We start from the raw sequence: 13,556 nt of genomic DNA, 5'->3' as shown, positions 1-13,556 counted from the left end.
GTACCTCCAGCTCCAGGGCACCTGATACCTCTGGTTTCTATGGGCAACTGCACTCATGTGCATATATCCTCACTCACACAGACATACACATAGTAAATAAAAACAAATCTTAAAAAAGAGAAATCTTGATTTAAAAAGCAAATCACACAGTATAAATAGCATGCTATAGAGTTACTATAGCCAATTAACAAGCAATAGGAAGCTGAGTGTGGTGATGCATGCCTGTATCCTAGCACCTGAGGTAGAGGCAGGAAGATCTAGAATTCAAGGTCATCCTCAGCTACAAGAAAATCTGAGGTCAGCCCGGACTACATGAGACACTGTCTAAAACAAAATAAAACAAAAAAGCAATAGGAGCAATTTTTCAAGAAAACTATCCCTGTACTTCTTAACAAAAATAGAAAGATAAAACAATCAAACAATACCTCCTGGTGCTTTGATGACTAAATAAATATAGCTCTTCTTCAGACTATACACACTATTTTTAGTCAACAGGTTTTTTTTGTTTGTTTGCTTGTTTGTTTTTTGTAAGTCCTGCAAGATACTGCAGACAGGAGCTGAAAAACCATAATTATTATATTTCTAAGCAGGCCTTCTTAAACTTTTTTGAATAGTTCTTTTCATATATCATTTTTAATTTGTTATTGAAGGACTATTTACTTATTTATTATTATTTGTTATTATAAGGGCTACTTATAAATATTTCCAAATCCATAATGGAATGAAAAATGCTGAGAAGTACTCTTAAATGACTCTATTCTTTATGTTGCATATGCAAAGTATAAACAGAGGCTATGAAATAGAGAAATATATTAGAAAATATAGAAAGCATAAAATGAAAACAGAAGAATGACACTAATTACCTTAAGACTTATGAAATCCACAAATGCATGTAATGTGTTTTCTGAGGACAAATTCTATACTGAAAACTGGAGGTGATCTAAGTGATTCAAGGGTAAACATTTTTAGCAGTGGGGAGAAATAACGGTAACAAAATGTTTATTAGCACAAGAGGAAAATCATTCTAGTCAGTAACTAACAAGCACAAAATTCTAATCAATGAATTTATAAATATTATTCCAGGGACTTAATTAAAGAACAGAGTTAGCAAATCAATTTTCTCACTTAGCATTTGAAATTTTCTAAAATACATCAATGATAATAAAATTTGCAAACCTCCACATGAGGTACAGATTAGATGAATGGATGGACGGATTTAGTGTTGCTGCTAAGCAACACTAAATATCTAAGAAGAACTCCTACCTGTTCTTCCCTTTTTTGTTTTCGAAGTTGTATTCCTTCTTCTTCTCTTCGCCGTCTCATCTCTTGAGGATTTAAGGCTTTGTTCTTATAACTTTTCATTCTGTAGTTATCCTTCCCTGGACTAGCCATTGAATCTTAAGGGAAGAAAACAGATAAGGTTAACTCTCAAAACAATGTAAGAGGCTTAGTCTAGGCAGCTAAATATAAGCTCACTGATTACATTAGACCAATAAAACCCACTTTGAAACGTAGAGATTAAAAAATACATTCTCTCACTCCTCTATCATATTGGAGAAAAATGACCAAATATTTTAGTATTTATTTCTTACTCTTAGCACATTTCCTGATGCCTTAAACTTGAGACCCTAGCAGCTTACTTTTAAAAGAGGTTTGGTCAGCTCACAGATCTGGAGGCCAGGAAGGTGCAGCAGATGCCCTACTTGGAATGGAGGCTAACTCATACATAGCAGAGAAACAGAAAGGCAACGGGCATTTGTAGAAGAGATAAGGGACAAAGCTGCTGGTCCAAAGGGCTTCTATACTGCCGATAAAATCTGGACACAAATTTTGGCAGGAACAAATCATAGCTAAACATTAGCAATATTAAATGAGTAACAAATTTGGGTCTAAAAACACTGATCACCCTCATTTTACAGAGACCAAGACTGAACAGCTTTACCCTTTGTGGTATGTTAACATTTCTGAAGGACATACACCTTTCAATCACTGTCAGGAAACTCATCTGGGTAAAAGAAACTTCTGAATTATACTGCTGGCAAATTCAAGAAACAGCCAGTATTATACAGTCCCATTTTCAAAAAAAAAATGGTGTTAGCACCAATAAGCACACTGCTAGTATATTGGAGTCTGGCTTCTTTCACTTAATTAAGACATTGCCAAGGTCATGAAGGTCATTGTGTTATGACTGTACTATCAGTTTTCAGTTCTCTATAATAATTAGTTCTTTTGAAGCAATGAAGTGTTTGTACACTTTATTTCTAAAGTTTTATTACAAACATATTTTAAAATAACAACTGAAAGCCGAGTGTGATGGCACATGCCTTTAATGTTAACACTTGTGAAAGAGGCAGTTGGATCTCTGTCAGGCCAAGCCTGATCTGATGATCTACATTGAGAGTTCTAGGCCACAGAGAGGTACACAGTGAGATCTTGTCTCAAAAAACCAAAACATATAAACACGAGTATTTTTAAAGCATAAATATGAAATGTTGTATTTGAAATACACATCAGTTTCATATTCAGAAATTTATAAACCTTTTAGTATAGTAATGTTACATTGATATATGATATGAACATTTTATGCTCATGTTATGACCTATTCTGGGCTTACACATGAAGACTAAACAAACAGTAGTCTAAAGCAGTATTTCAATTATAAGTTAAATGTGACAGATACTTACTGATTACTTAACACACTATTGTGATAAGTTTGAAGAACATACCCAGGCCTGACCAGAAACTACTGTACTCAGTTGCCTGGCAGTGGTGGTGCACGCCTTTAATCCCAATACTTGGGAGGCAGAGGAAGGTGAATCGCTGAGTTCCAGACCAGGCTGGTCTACAGATAAGAGTCCCAGGAAAGCCAGAGAAACTCTGCCTGGGGGGGAAAAAAAAGTAAACAGAAAAGGCTTTCATTTACCTGTCATCTCTAGTATAAGGCACTAATTAGTTACAGATGTACAAGCAATAAAGTACACTAAACTATATGCATTAAATCCTGTGAGAGCACAGTAAGTTAACAGTCCCTTAGGAAGCTCAGAGTGGCTGTACTGTTACTCTCTGTAAAAGGATGGAAAAGGAAAAAAAAACAAACATTTCAAACAGAAAGAATATATGAAGGAAGTCTGGTATAAACGTAGAGCAGTAAGAAATACAGTGTACCTCAACAAAGGACTCAAGGGGAAAGAGACAGGCAAGTTATACACAAAAACAAACAGGGTTCCCACAATCCAGCTGAGACAGACAGACAAACTTGATCCTATGGAAGAGAACTGAAGGAGTTAAGGGGAGAAAACGGGTGCAATGTCAACGAGCGCAGCGCACATGCTGCTGGTGTCAACTGTAGCTGCTGTAACAGATGAGCGCTGGCTTTAGGATACTGCTCCGAGCTACAGATGGCTGAAAAACAGGTCAAACATAGAGCAAGGGTCCTGACTTAATCATCCAATGTCATGGAGAGCCACAAAAAGAAAGGTGACCAGGAAAACTCTTCATGGTATTCACATTTCAGTGAAAAGGGGCAAAAGAAAAGGAAACCAAAAGAAATAGGACAGAGAAGAAGAGAATAAGAGAAAATAAGGGAGTGGGGTGAGTGCAAGAAAGGGGAGCCGGAGAAATATCTGAGTTGTACTGACATTACACTCATAAATACATTTTACTCTTTCACTGATTCATTAAAAAAAAAAAAAACAAGCCAAGTACCAAACCAGGCATCAGATTTGGTAATCAGAGGTCACTGGTAAAGACAGTAAAACTAATAGAGTTCAGATTAGAACATAAGGGGCTAAGGACTCAAGAATGAGGGGACGGTTTGTTTGTGATTGGAGGTGTAGCTTAGTGGTAAACTACATGCTCAGAATATATGACACATTCACAGCTAGTAAAAACCCAGTTTTAACATGTCTAATATGTTTCAGCAGTTCACATATGCCTATGTGGTGCTTTAATGAGACTGGGTCCCCAGTTGGTGGAACTGTTTGGGAAGGACCAGGAGGAGGGGTGTCACTAGGGGCAGGCTTCGAGGTTTCAAAAGACTTGAACATTCGCAGTGTCTCTCTTCCTGCCTTGTGGCTGTCTCAAGATGTTCTCAGTTACTGCACGCCGTTGGCCTGCTGCCAAGGTCCTTGTCATGACGGTCATGAACTCTATCCTTCTGAAACTGTAAGGCCCAAGTAAACTCTTCCTTCCTATAAACTGCCTTGGTAATGGTGTCTTATCACAGCAATAGAAAAATAACTAAGTCAACCTACAAACAGTAATTAGAAATTGTTAAATCAAGGTTAATTAATAACAATGTATGCATCATTCTCTATTTTATATATTAGGGGCCTTAGGCTGGAGAGATGCTCCGTAGTTAAGAGTGTGTATTGCTCTTACAGGGGACCACAGTTTGCTTGCAACACCCAAATCAGGCAGCTCACAACTCCCCATAACTTGAGCTCCATAGGAAGCCAATGCCTCTGGCACCTGCACTCACATATCCATACCCATGTATAAATAATTTAAAATAATTAAAATAAATTTAAAAGAAAACGTATTTTTAAAAATCTCTCTAATTGCACTAACAGCTTAGGCTAACGTAGAAAAACAAGGGAAAAAAACTAGTTTCTGAAATAACTCAACATTAGTTACTATAATACTCTATTTGTAGAAATCTTTTTAAATTTTCTCAACTACATACGTGGCATTTTCTAGATTGTTGGCATTTAAAGATTTCTGAGCACACATTATTTTATGTATGTGGAATATATATCCATCGTCAATATTTATTTACTTGTGTATGTGTATGCTCATATGTGTCAACACCAGAGGTCAGCCTTAGGTTTTGTTCCTTGAGGTGTCATCCGCTTAAGACAAGGACCTGTGGCTTGTTATTTATGCTGGCCCTCAGGGAGCTCCATGGACCTACCTGTCTCAACCCTAGCAACGGGATCCATGGTTGCTTTATTTTTAAAGACAGGGTCTCTCTTTGTAGCCCTGGCTGTCCTTGAACTCACAGAGAGACGCCCAGCTCTGCCTCTCTCTCAAGTGCTGGTATAAAAGGCGTGCACCATGTCCAGCCTATGTGCTGCCTTTACATGGGTGTTGAGGATTAAAAGGTCCTCATACTTACCTAGCACCTCCCCAGCCTTTTCAATACTTGTAGCAGGCTTTCTTGGACCACCAGCCCCCAAATCATCACAAGGAGACTTACTATTAATTATGAATGCTTGGCCTTAGCTTGGGCTGGTTTCTAGCTAGCTTTTTTAATGGTCTATGTGCTGCCCTGAGGCTCGTTTACCTCATCTACATACTGTCCTTCCTGCTTCCTCCAGCTGCCTGACCTCCCTCCCCTTTTCTCCTCGCCTGCCAGCCCCACCCATCCCTGCTCTGCCTAGCTACTGGCCATTCAGCTCTTTATTAAACCAATCATGTGCCTTAAGCAGACAAGGTAAAACAACAACACATCTTTACATAGTCAAAACAAATGCAACACACCTTTATATAGTTAAACAATTATTCTGCAACACAAGTAAAGGCAACACATTTTTACATAAACAAATATTCTATTCCACAACAAATATTTATCTTCATACATGCGTTACTATCCTAATTATTATCCCATTGTGAAAATTACAAAACTAGCCATTTTCTTCAAGGAATCAACTTAAAATGTAATTGAATAGGAGTTCTAATCTTACTTCTCACATTTGTTTGGGTCACTTTGGGCCCTTCTCCACCACACTTTTGCATTCTAGATGCTTCTTAGATGATCAACAAATGTATAATCCAAATAAAATGTAGCTCCAAGAACACATATATTATTTTCTTTCTTCACTGATACTTTCTGTATCTTTACTGTCTTTACTGTGTTATCTCACCCAAAGAAATCTAATTAGCTGGAAAATAAGTTCCTTAAGGACTAAAATTCAAAGACTTGAATTTCACACACACACAAAAAAAAATTTAAATATAAGAAATGCTATTCAGACATATGAAAATTGCCAAACTGGGTTTTGTTTCTGTTTCTTTTTTTTTTTTCATTCATAATTTTTTTCATTCATAAACTTATTTTTATCCACTTCTTACAAAAACCACACTGGATGAAGTTAAGCACATCACTGGAATCTGAACTTCCAAGGGTCTTTTGTTTTTCTGATATTTATTAATGCAATTTCATTTTTCTGTGCTTGCACACCTCGTTAGAAAATGACAAGCCCGAACAGAGAGGAGAGTCCCAACTCTGAGCCCCAGCGACCAAACACACAGTACTTCGGTGTGAAGCCAAGTTTCCTGCCTCCCTTCAGCAACCCTTTCTCCTACAAAACACTAGCCGTCATCATTGGGAGACAAGTCAAGAACCCCCTAGTCTTTTCCCCTTCTTGTTTTTGATACGTAGAAAAAGCTCACGTGTAAATGTCACAGTTGACCTCTCGCTACGCCCTCTCATAGCTTCCACATCTCTCCACCCATTATGCATCACATTTTCATCTTGAAACAGGGAAGCCAGCTGACAGAGAGAAGGAAGCATGGAACCCAGGGTGGCTGGCTTTGGGACGGAGGGCTAGAGGCGCCTGCTGGGGTGCAGCACGGACGGTCCCTCCTGAAGGCAGTGGGGCAGGTCCTTACGGTGACAGCCGCGGCACACCGGGATGACCAGAAGAAGAAGAAGAAGAAGACGGCGTACGGAAAACGACCGAGCAGCAGGGCGGGAGCCCGGCGGGGCAGCGTGCCCGCGGCCACGCCCCCCACAGCCGCGGGCCTCCGGGGGTCGCCGCGAGGCGCGGGTCGCCGCCCCCCGAACCCTGCCCGGCCCCGCGCTCGCGCGGCCCGCCGGCCTGCGTCACTCCCACTTACCCATGCACGCGGTCCCCGCCCGAGGCCCGACCTGCAGTCTCCCGCGGTGACCACGGCCGCGGACGGCACAAGGGTGGGCGCTCCGCCTCGGCCGCGGCTCGCAGCAATCCGGGAAGCCACCCAAGATGGCCGCCTCCAGCGCCCCTTCCTCAGACCCTGAGCCGGCGGCTCCCAGAAGCCCTTGCTCTCGCCGGCCACGGCGGAGGGGGCGTGGCAGCCAGCTTGGTGGCAGAGGGGCGTGGCCGCTCAGCGGGTGGAAGGACCGCGTCCTGCAGCTTGCCCGCGTTGAGCCCTTAGGTTGTAGCAGCGTGTGCAGAGTGTCACTAGTCCTCGCTGCGCCTGCACCGGCGAGCTGTCTTGTGTCCGTTCGTTCATCTACCTCTCCATTCTAGACTATTAGTCTGAGAGTGCTCGGAGGACCCAAGAACTATCCGGGATCTAGCACCGGAACTGGTTTTTAAAAAGCAAAACAAAAACTCAAGGCTCATGAAAAGTCACATACAGCCTTTTGCCTTCTTCAGCTTTACAATCGTCTTGCGATGTGCTTGTGCGTGCGAGGGTGCGTGTGTGTGTGTGTGTGTGTGTGTGTGTGTGTGTGTCTAGCTTAAGAAATAATCTTTCAAATTTAATCATGAGACAGGTCTTGTTGTATAGCCCTGGCTGACTATCATGTAGCTCGGAAATAGTCTCCTACCCACCTACAAGTCTCCTGCTTCGGCCTCTAGAATGCCTCTTCCCAGTTTTGAATTTGCCCTCTTTTATAATTTTCTATAACACCTGAAGGTTTTCCACAAATGTCGTTTCCTATCAACGCAAGAATTAACTCCAGATGAAGTACTCTATAAATGATAGCCAACTCACAGGAGCCCCATAATCCACCCTGAAGAGCTATAAGCAGTAGTGGAGGAGGCCAACTGAGGCCCACATGTAACGCTAAGCTCCGAGGACGCAAGGTAAATACCATGGTTCCTGCCACGAAGAAGTTTTCAAGGTACTAGAGTAGCTAAATCAGTTATGTCTGGTAACTGAAATATGAAGAGCTACAAAGTGATTCTTTGACTGCCCATATGCGTAACCGAGAAGGGAAGCTTAACAAAAGGAACCTGGATAAGACTTTTCAAATATTGATAAGGCGAGCAGCCTGTCTGGCCAACACATTCTAAAGATACACTTGCATCCTTTGCCTACCAGACTATTAGAAGTATAATCCCACAAAATTAAAATGTCTCTGGCAATCTCCTGTTGGGCAAAGGAATGGCTGACACGGGTGGGGCAGCCAGGGAGGAACCTGTGTCTTGAAAGAGTCACAACTTGTCAGATAACCTTGCAGGACAGACTTGGAGCTGAAACAATGGTGGACAAAGGGGCGTGCCATAGCCGGACTGAGGAGTCGTGAGTACTTCTGGCCTTGTCTTCAAATACTACCTCAAGTCAAGATCCCAGAGATGGACGTGAGAGGTCAGAGGATCTCTTTGTCTCCCTCCCCAATATGGCCACGTTGAATAAATCCCCTTTCATGCTTGTCATTATTTACTTGGCTCTTTTAATCAACTTACTGAGAATAGGGGGCCAGATCTAGGTGTTGGTAAGCTGCGATCCTCAGTCTGGTAACCGTAATCTCAATTCCTCTTCACATTTCCTGCCTCATTTAGGTAGATGGAGATTACTGTTGAATTCCATGCTTTCCACTTTCCTTGTTTTGCTTCTTTCCTTATTCCTGCATTTAAAAAGAGAGAGAGAGAGAGAGAGAGAGAGAGAGAGAGGTAGTGTTTGGCAAAATGGTCTCCTACTTTATTTCCTTCAGAATTAATTTCCACCTTTTTGTCTTTTACTCCTTTGTGTCGCTCTTGTTAGCTAGGGGTACTTAACTTGTTATCTAATTTGGCACTTTTAAAAATTGTTGTACTTTCTGATTTTCCATCTCCTCTTTTTTTCTCTTTCCTGAGAAACTTCCTGTTGTGTCCTCTAAATTCCCACTGATAGATACACTTAAAACTTGTGGTAGTAGTTTCTAATCCCAAGAGGTGATTGTGCTTTTAAATTAGAAATTAAGTATATTTTTATTGTCCCTTAGAGGATATTGTGGTTTTAACTTCTCCACTTTTATTCTTACGCTGTATTTCTTCAGACCTAACTTTAAAAATATTGTTTTGAGGCCAGGTGAGGTGATGCACACCTTTAGTCTCAGCAGTCTGTGAGTTGGAGGCCATTGGGGACTATATAGCAACTTTAAAATCAGTCAGGACTATACAGTGTGGCCACCTGATGGATCAGCCGACTTCCATCTTAGGCTATCTGATAGTAAAGACTGATGGACCAGCTGGCCTCCATTTTAACATTAGGAGCCATCTTGTTACAAGGTCAAAATAAGTTACTCCTGTTTTCTGTAAAACTTGCGTTTGATCAAGTCTTGACTTATTTTCTGGAATTTGACATATTCCACCCGTTATATCCTTAACCTCCACCCATGAGATGTTTTGCCAAGTTTATACATAACCAAAATTCCTCGGGAATCCCCCAACCCATGAATGCCGCCCTCACACACACCAGTCTTGCAGGTTTGGGGGCTATATAAACCTTCTGTGTTCAATGCTATTTTCTCAAACCTTACTTTAGGGAAACAGCCCTCCCTCTTTGACAGAAAATAAAGCTTGCATAATTTGACCAAAGAATTTAGGTAATGCTCTTTACTCCCATTTGGTGGAATTTATAAGACAAGCTAGGTTAATTCTTGTCTATGATTAAACTTTTATTTCTCAAGGATTAAGCTATGCCTCACCTGTAATCTTAAATTCAAATGGTTCTTTACTGCCTGGCTGTTCCAGGAAACAGCAACCATGTCTTTGTTTCAAAAGTTATTGTGACCATCTTACAACCCTACCTTTGTTTCAAAAGATTATTATAACTACTTGTTGTTGTTACTCTATTGTTCTGATAACCTTGTTATGTTCTGCTTTATAACCCTGCCTATTTGCCTGCCAAATCCCCCATTTGGAACTCCCCTACCTGCTGTGGAACAGTCCTTTCCTAAACTATGAATATGTATTACTCTCATTTGCTAATAAAAAGTTGATTGGCTGATAGCTGGGCAGGAAGAGATTGAACTTGAGAGCCAGACTAAGAGAATTCTGGGAGGAGGAGGGATAGAGTCAGAGAGTGGCTGGCAAGTGCAGAGAGGCAAGATGAGAATGCTGTTTTGAAAACAGGTACCAAGCCACATGGCTAAACATAGATAAGAATTATGGGTTAATTTAAGTGTAGGAGCTAGTTAGTAATAAGCCTCAGCTATTGACTGAGCATTTATAATTAATATAAGCCTCTGTGTGGTAATTTGGAAAGCAGCTGTCAAGTATTTGGGAACAGTCAGTCAAGACAGGAACCATCCATCTACACCTACCCCTGAGTTATAAAAATCTCTTATCTTCCCTACATCCAATGTTGACCTCTTGAACCTCACCTTAGGCAGAGCCAGGTTGTATACACGAACTTAAAAAGCTTGCTTTAATTAATTTGGTCATGTGATTTGGGTCAGTGGTCTTTCTCCTCCAATCTTTGGGATTAACACACCCTGACTCAAATATGTATAAGTTCTATCCTACCTGATCTTGGCTGTACTCAATGGCCCGGTAATCCTTAAATAATAGACTCTTGAAGGATTAAGGGCCTAAAACAAAGAGCCTCAGATGAGTTAAGAAACTCCTGACTCAGCACAGGAATAAGAATACCTGCCTGACAAGATAGCTAACACAGTAATGACAACATCAGTTAGGAGCTGGGAGACTCCTGACAAGAAGGTCATGATGTTATCAGAACTGGCATTATTCTGTAGATGGATTTTTCTTCGGGCTGCCAGCTCACAAACAAACAAACAAACAAACAAAAAAAGACATTGAGACTTCTTATTAATTATTAAAACTGGCTGATAGCTTAGGCTTGTTTCTAACTAACTCATAACTTAAATTAACCCATTTATTAATTTACTCTATTACCTCATTTCCATATTGCCAATCCTGCTTGCTCTGTGTCCTTGATGTCTTGTCTCCACTTTCTTCTTCCCAGCATCCTCTATGCCTGGAAAACCTGCCTAACTATTGGCCACTCAGGTTTTTATTAAACCAATCACAGTGACACATCTTCACACAACATAAAGGAATATTCTACAACATTATTCCATTATTCAGCTGGCATTATTTAGCCCTAAGACTACAAAGAATAGATCTACAGATAAAAATTTTCACCCCAAAGGTTTCCTTTTCTGCCCTATAAATCCCTAAGCCTCCTGTGCCTGGGTGTACATCCTCCACTTCTGCAAAGAGACTCCTTGCCTTCCATTGTCCCTGTCAAGGACATCTGCTTCAGTAAAGGTCAGTCTCCTGTTTGATTTTACCATTGTCTCCATCAATCCTGATCTAACAACTCATATTTATGAATAAGACACTGAAGTACCTGTATACTTATTGCAAGAAAGCACACACCAGATAGGCTTCTTTGCGTATCAGCTGGTGCCTTCTCCACAGGGTAATACAAGGGAAGGACTGACTTTCATCAGGCAATGTTCTATCCCTCCCTCTTTCTCTCTCCCCTCTCCTTTTCCTCTCCTCTTTCTCCCTTCCTCATTTCTCAGGGGAGGAATTTTCAATCTCTTGCCTTGGAGACACACATCAGGCCTCAGGATGAGATAAGATAAAAAGTTTTAAAGGATTCACTGTTAGCCAGAACCATGGCATTTCATAAAGTTCCTTTGTAGTAGGCTTTCTTTTGGGCCACTAACCAGCTCCCAAATAATGACACAGAGACTTGTTATTAGTTATGAATGCTGGGCCTTAGTCTATATGTGTTCCACTAGTTCTTATTACTTAAATTAACCTGTTTCTCTTCATCTACGTTTTGATTGGGGCTTTTTATCTTTCTTTTGTTCTATATGTCCTACTCCATGTTTGGCTGGCTGGCAGCTGCCTCTCTTTCTCCCTTGTTCTCTTCTCCCTTCTCTCTCTCCTCAAGAGCCTAGATTCCTCCTCCTATTTATTCTCTCTGCTTGCCAGCTCTGCCTATCCCTCTACTGCCTAGCTATTGACCAGTCAGATTTTTATTAGACCAATCAGGTGCCTTAGGCAAGCAAGGTGAGACACCAACACATCTTTACATCATAAAACAAATGCAGCATAAACAAATGTAGCAATCTTTGCCTAGTTAAAGCAATATTCCACAACATTCTTCCACTTTGCTTGAACTGTGATAACTCTCAAGTAGCATGTTTCCCTAGATTCCTGCCAATCCTGTTCTATGAACTCAAAACAGTGTCTGTCCAAGAGAAATGTTTATGCACCACCTGCCATTCTTTTTACTGACATCCTGGTTAGTTTTATGTCAACTTCACACAAGCTAGAGTCTTTGGGAAAGAAGGAACATTAACTGAGAAAATGCACTCACCAGACTGGCCTGTGGGAAAGCCTGTGAGGCATTAGGCATTTTCTTGATTAATGATTGAAGAGGGTGAAGTGGGGGGTGGGATGGGGTGGCATCCCAGGATGGGGTGGTGTCTCAGCCTGTTGTGAGTGGTACCATCCCTGGGCAGGCAGCCCTTAGTTATACAAGAAAGCAAGTTGAGCAAGCCATGAAGAACCATAAGCAGAACTCCTCCACAGTTTCTGCTTCTCTTCCTGCTTCTGACCTCCATCAGAGATGGCGTGGGACACAAGAGCTGTAAGCTGAAATAAACGTTTTCCTCAACGTTGCTTTTTTTCCATGGTGGTCTTCTTTCTTTCTCTCTCTCTCTCTCTCTCTCTCTCTCTCTCTCTCTCTCTCTCTCTCTCTCTCTCTCACACACACACACACACACACACACACACAGCAATAGAAACCTTAATAAAACAACTCATCTACCCTAGAAACAGCCAACCGTGGGTTAAGAGAAAACTTCTAAAATATCCTTCCCAGAACCCTTCCCTCGAGAGCTCTAGGGACTCCCATTCTAGCACAAGAACCTGCACCCTCCTCCGAGAACTTCTTCAGCTGCCTGCTGTCATGGCATTAACTCAACATATTTCTTATCCCAATGGGCAATTGACCTCAGAGCCCTCCTTGAACCCCGAACAGAAAACTTGTAATTCATAGTTCAATATTTGCCTTTTTCTACTTCCTATTTTCAATCCAATACCTTGACACCAGCCTTATCCATTGCTGGGTCCATTGCTTCTATGAGTTATTTTCTTCATGAACTAAATCTGTCTTGGATCGAAAGATGAGTCACGTGAGAAGCCAGTGATAGGGAAATCTGGGGGCAGAGTTTTAGCTACCCCTTGTTAAGGCATTCCATAAAGTTTTTCTTTGTTTGCATGCATTAGCCTTTTGATTAAAACAATACTAATCCTGGTGATCTGAATGTATGTGCCTTTAGTCAAAGCCTACATAAAAGTAAATAAACCAATAGCTTCTCTTCAAATAGCATGTTTCTGAACTTCTTTCTTTTCTTCTTCTTCTTTTTTTTTTTTTTTTTGGACTTTTTTTTTTCTTTTAGTTTTGTTCTCAATATATCCTGACCACCATTGTCCCTCTGTTCACTCCTCCTGGTCTCCCTACTCCACTCTCCCTCTTCCCTAGATCCACTCCTCCATTTCCCTTTAGAAAGGAATAGGCCTCTCAGGATTTCAGCTGAATAAGGCATAACAATATATAAGAGTAGGCCCAAACCCTCATATAGGAGGAAAAGAGTCCCA

At 41.2% G+C, this 13,556-nt stretch overlaps 1 protein-coding gene across 4 annotated transcripts in view; it reads right to left on the bottom strand.

The window, feature by feature from the left end:
* Positions 1 to 7,024, bottom strand: part of Kpna5 (karyopherin subunit alpha 5) — a 46,263-nt gene extending 39,239 nt beyond the window's left edge. Inside the window, exons 1-2 of one of the 4 annotated variants that reach the window (XM_036168784.1) lie at positions 6,841 to 7,024; positions 1,264 to 1,397 (exon numbers count right to left, since the gene is read on the bottom strand). In XM_036168784.1, the coding sequence (XP_036024677.1) occupies positions 1,264 to 1,397; positions 6,841 to 6,844 (138 nt within the window). In that variant the 5' untranslated portion in view covers positions 6,845 to 7,024. Of the gene's footprint in view, positions 1 to 863; positions 941 to 1,263; positions 1,398 to 2,684; positions 2,797 to 6,393; positions 6,790 to 6,840 lie in introns of those variants that run through there. The other 3 variants (XM_036168783.1, XM_036168785.1, XM_036168786.1) reach the window with 3 other exon arrangements.
* Positions 7,025 to 13,556: the final 6,532 nt, after the last annotated feature.

Source organism: Onychomys torridus, chromosome 19 (assembly GCF_903995425.1).
Source record: "Onychomys torridus chromosome 19, mOncTor1.1, whole genome shotgun sequence".
NCBI lineage: Eukaryota > Metazoa > Chordata > Mammalia > Rodentia > Cricetidae > Onychomys > Onychomys torridus.
The sequence above is the reverse complement of the archived record's forward strand: the minus strand, read 5'-3'. Positions and strand labels throughout refer to the sequence as shown.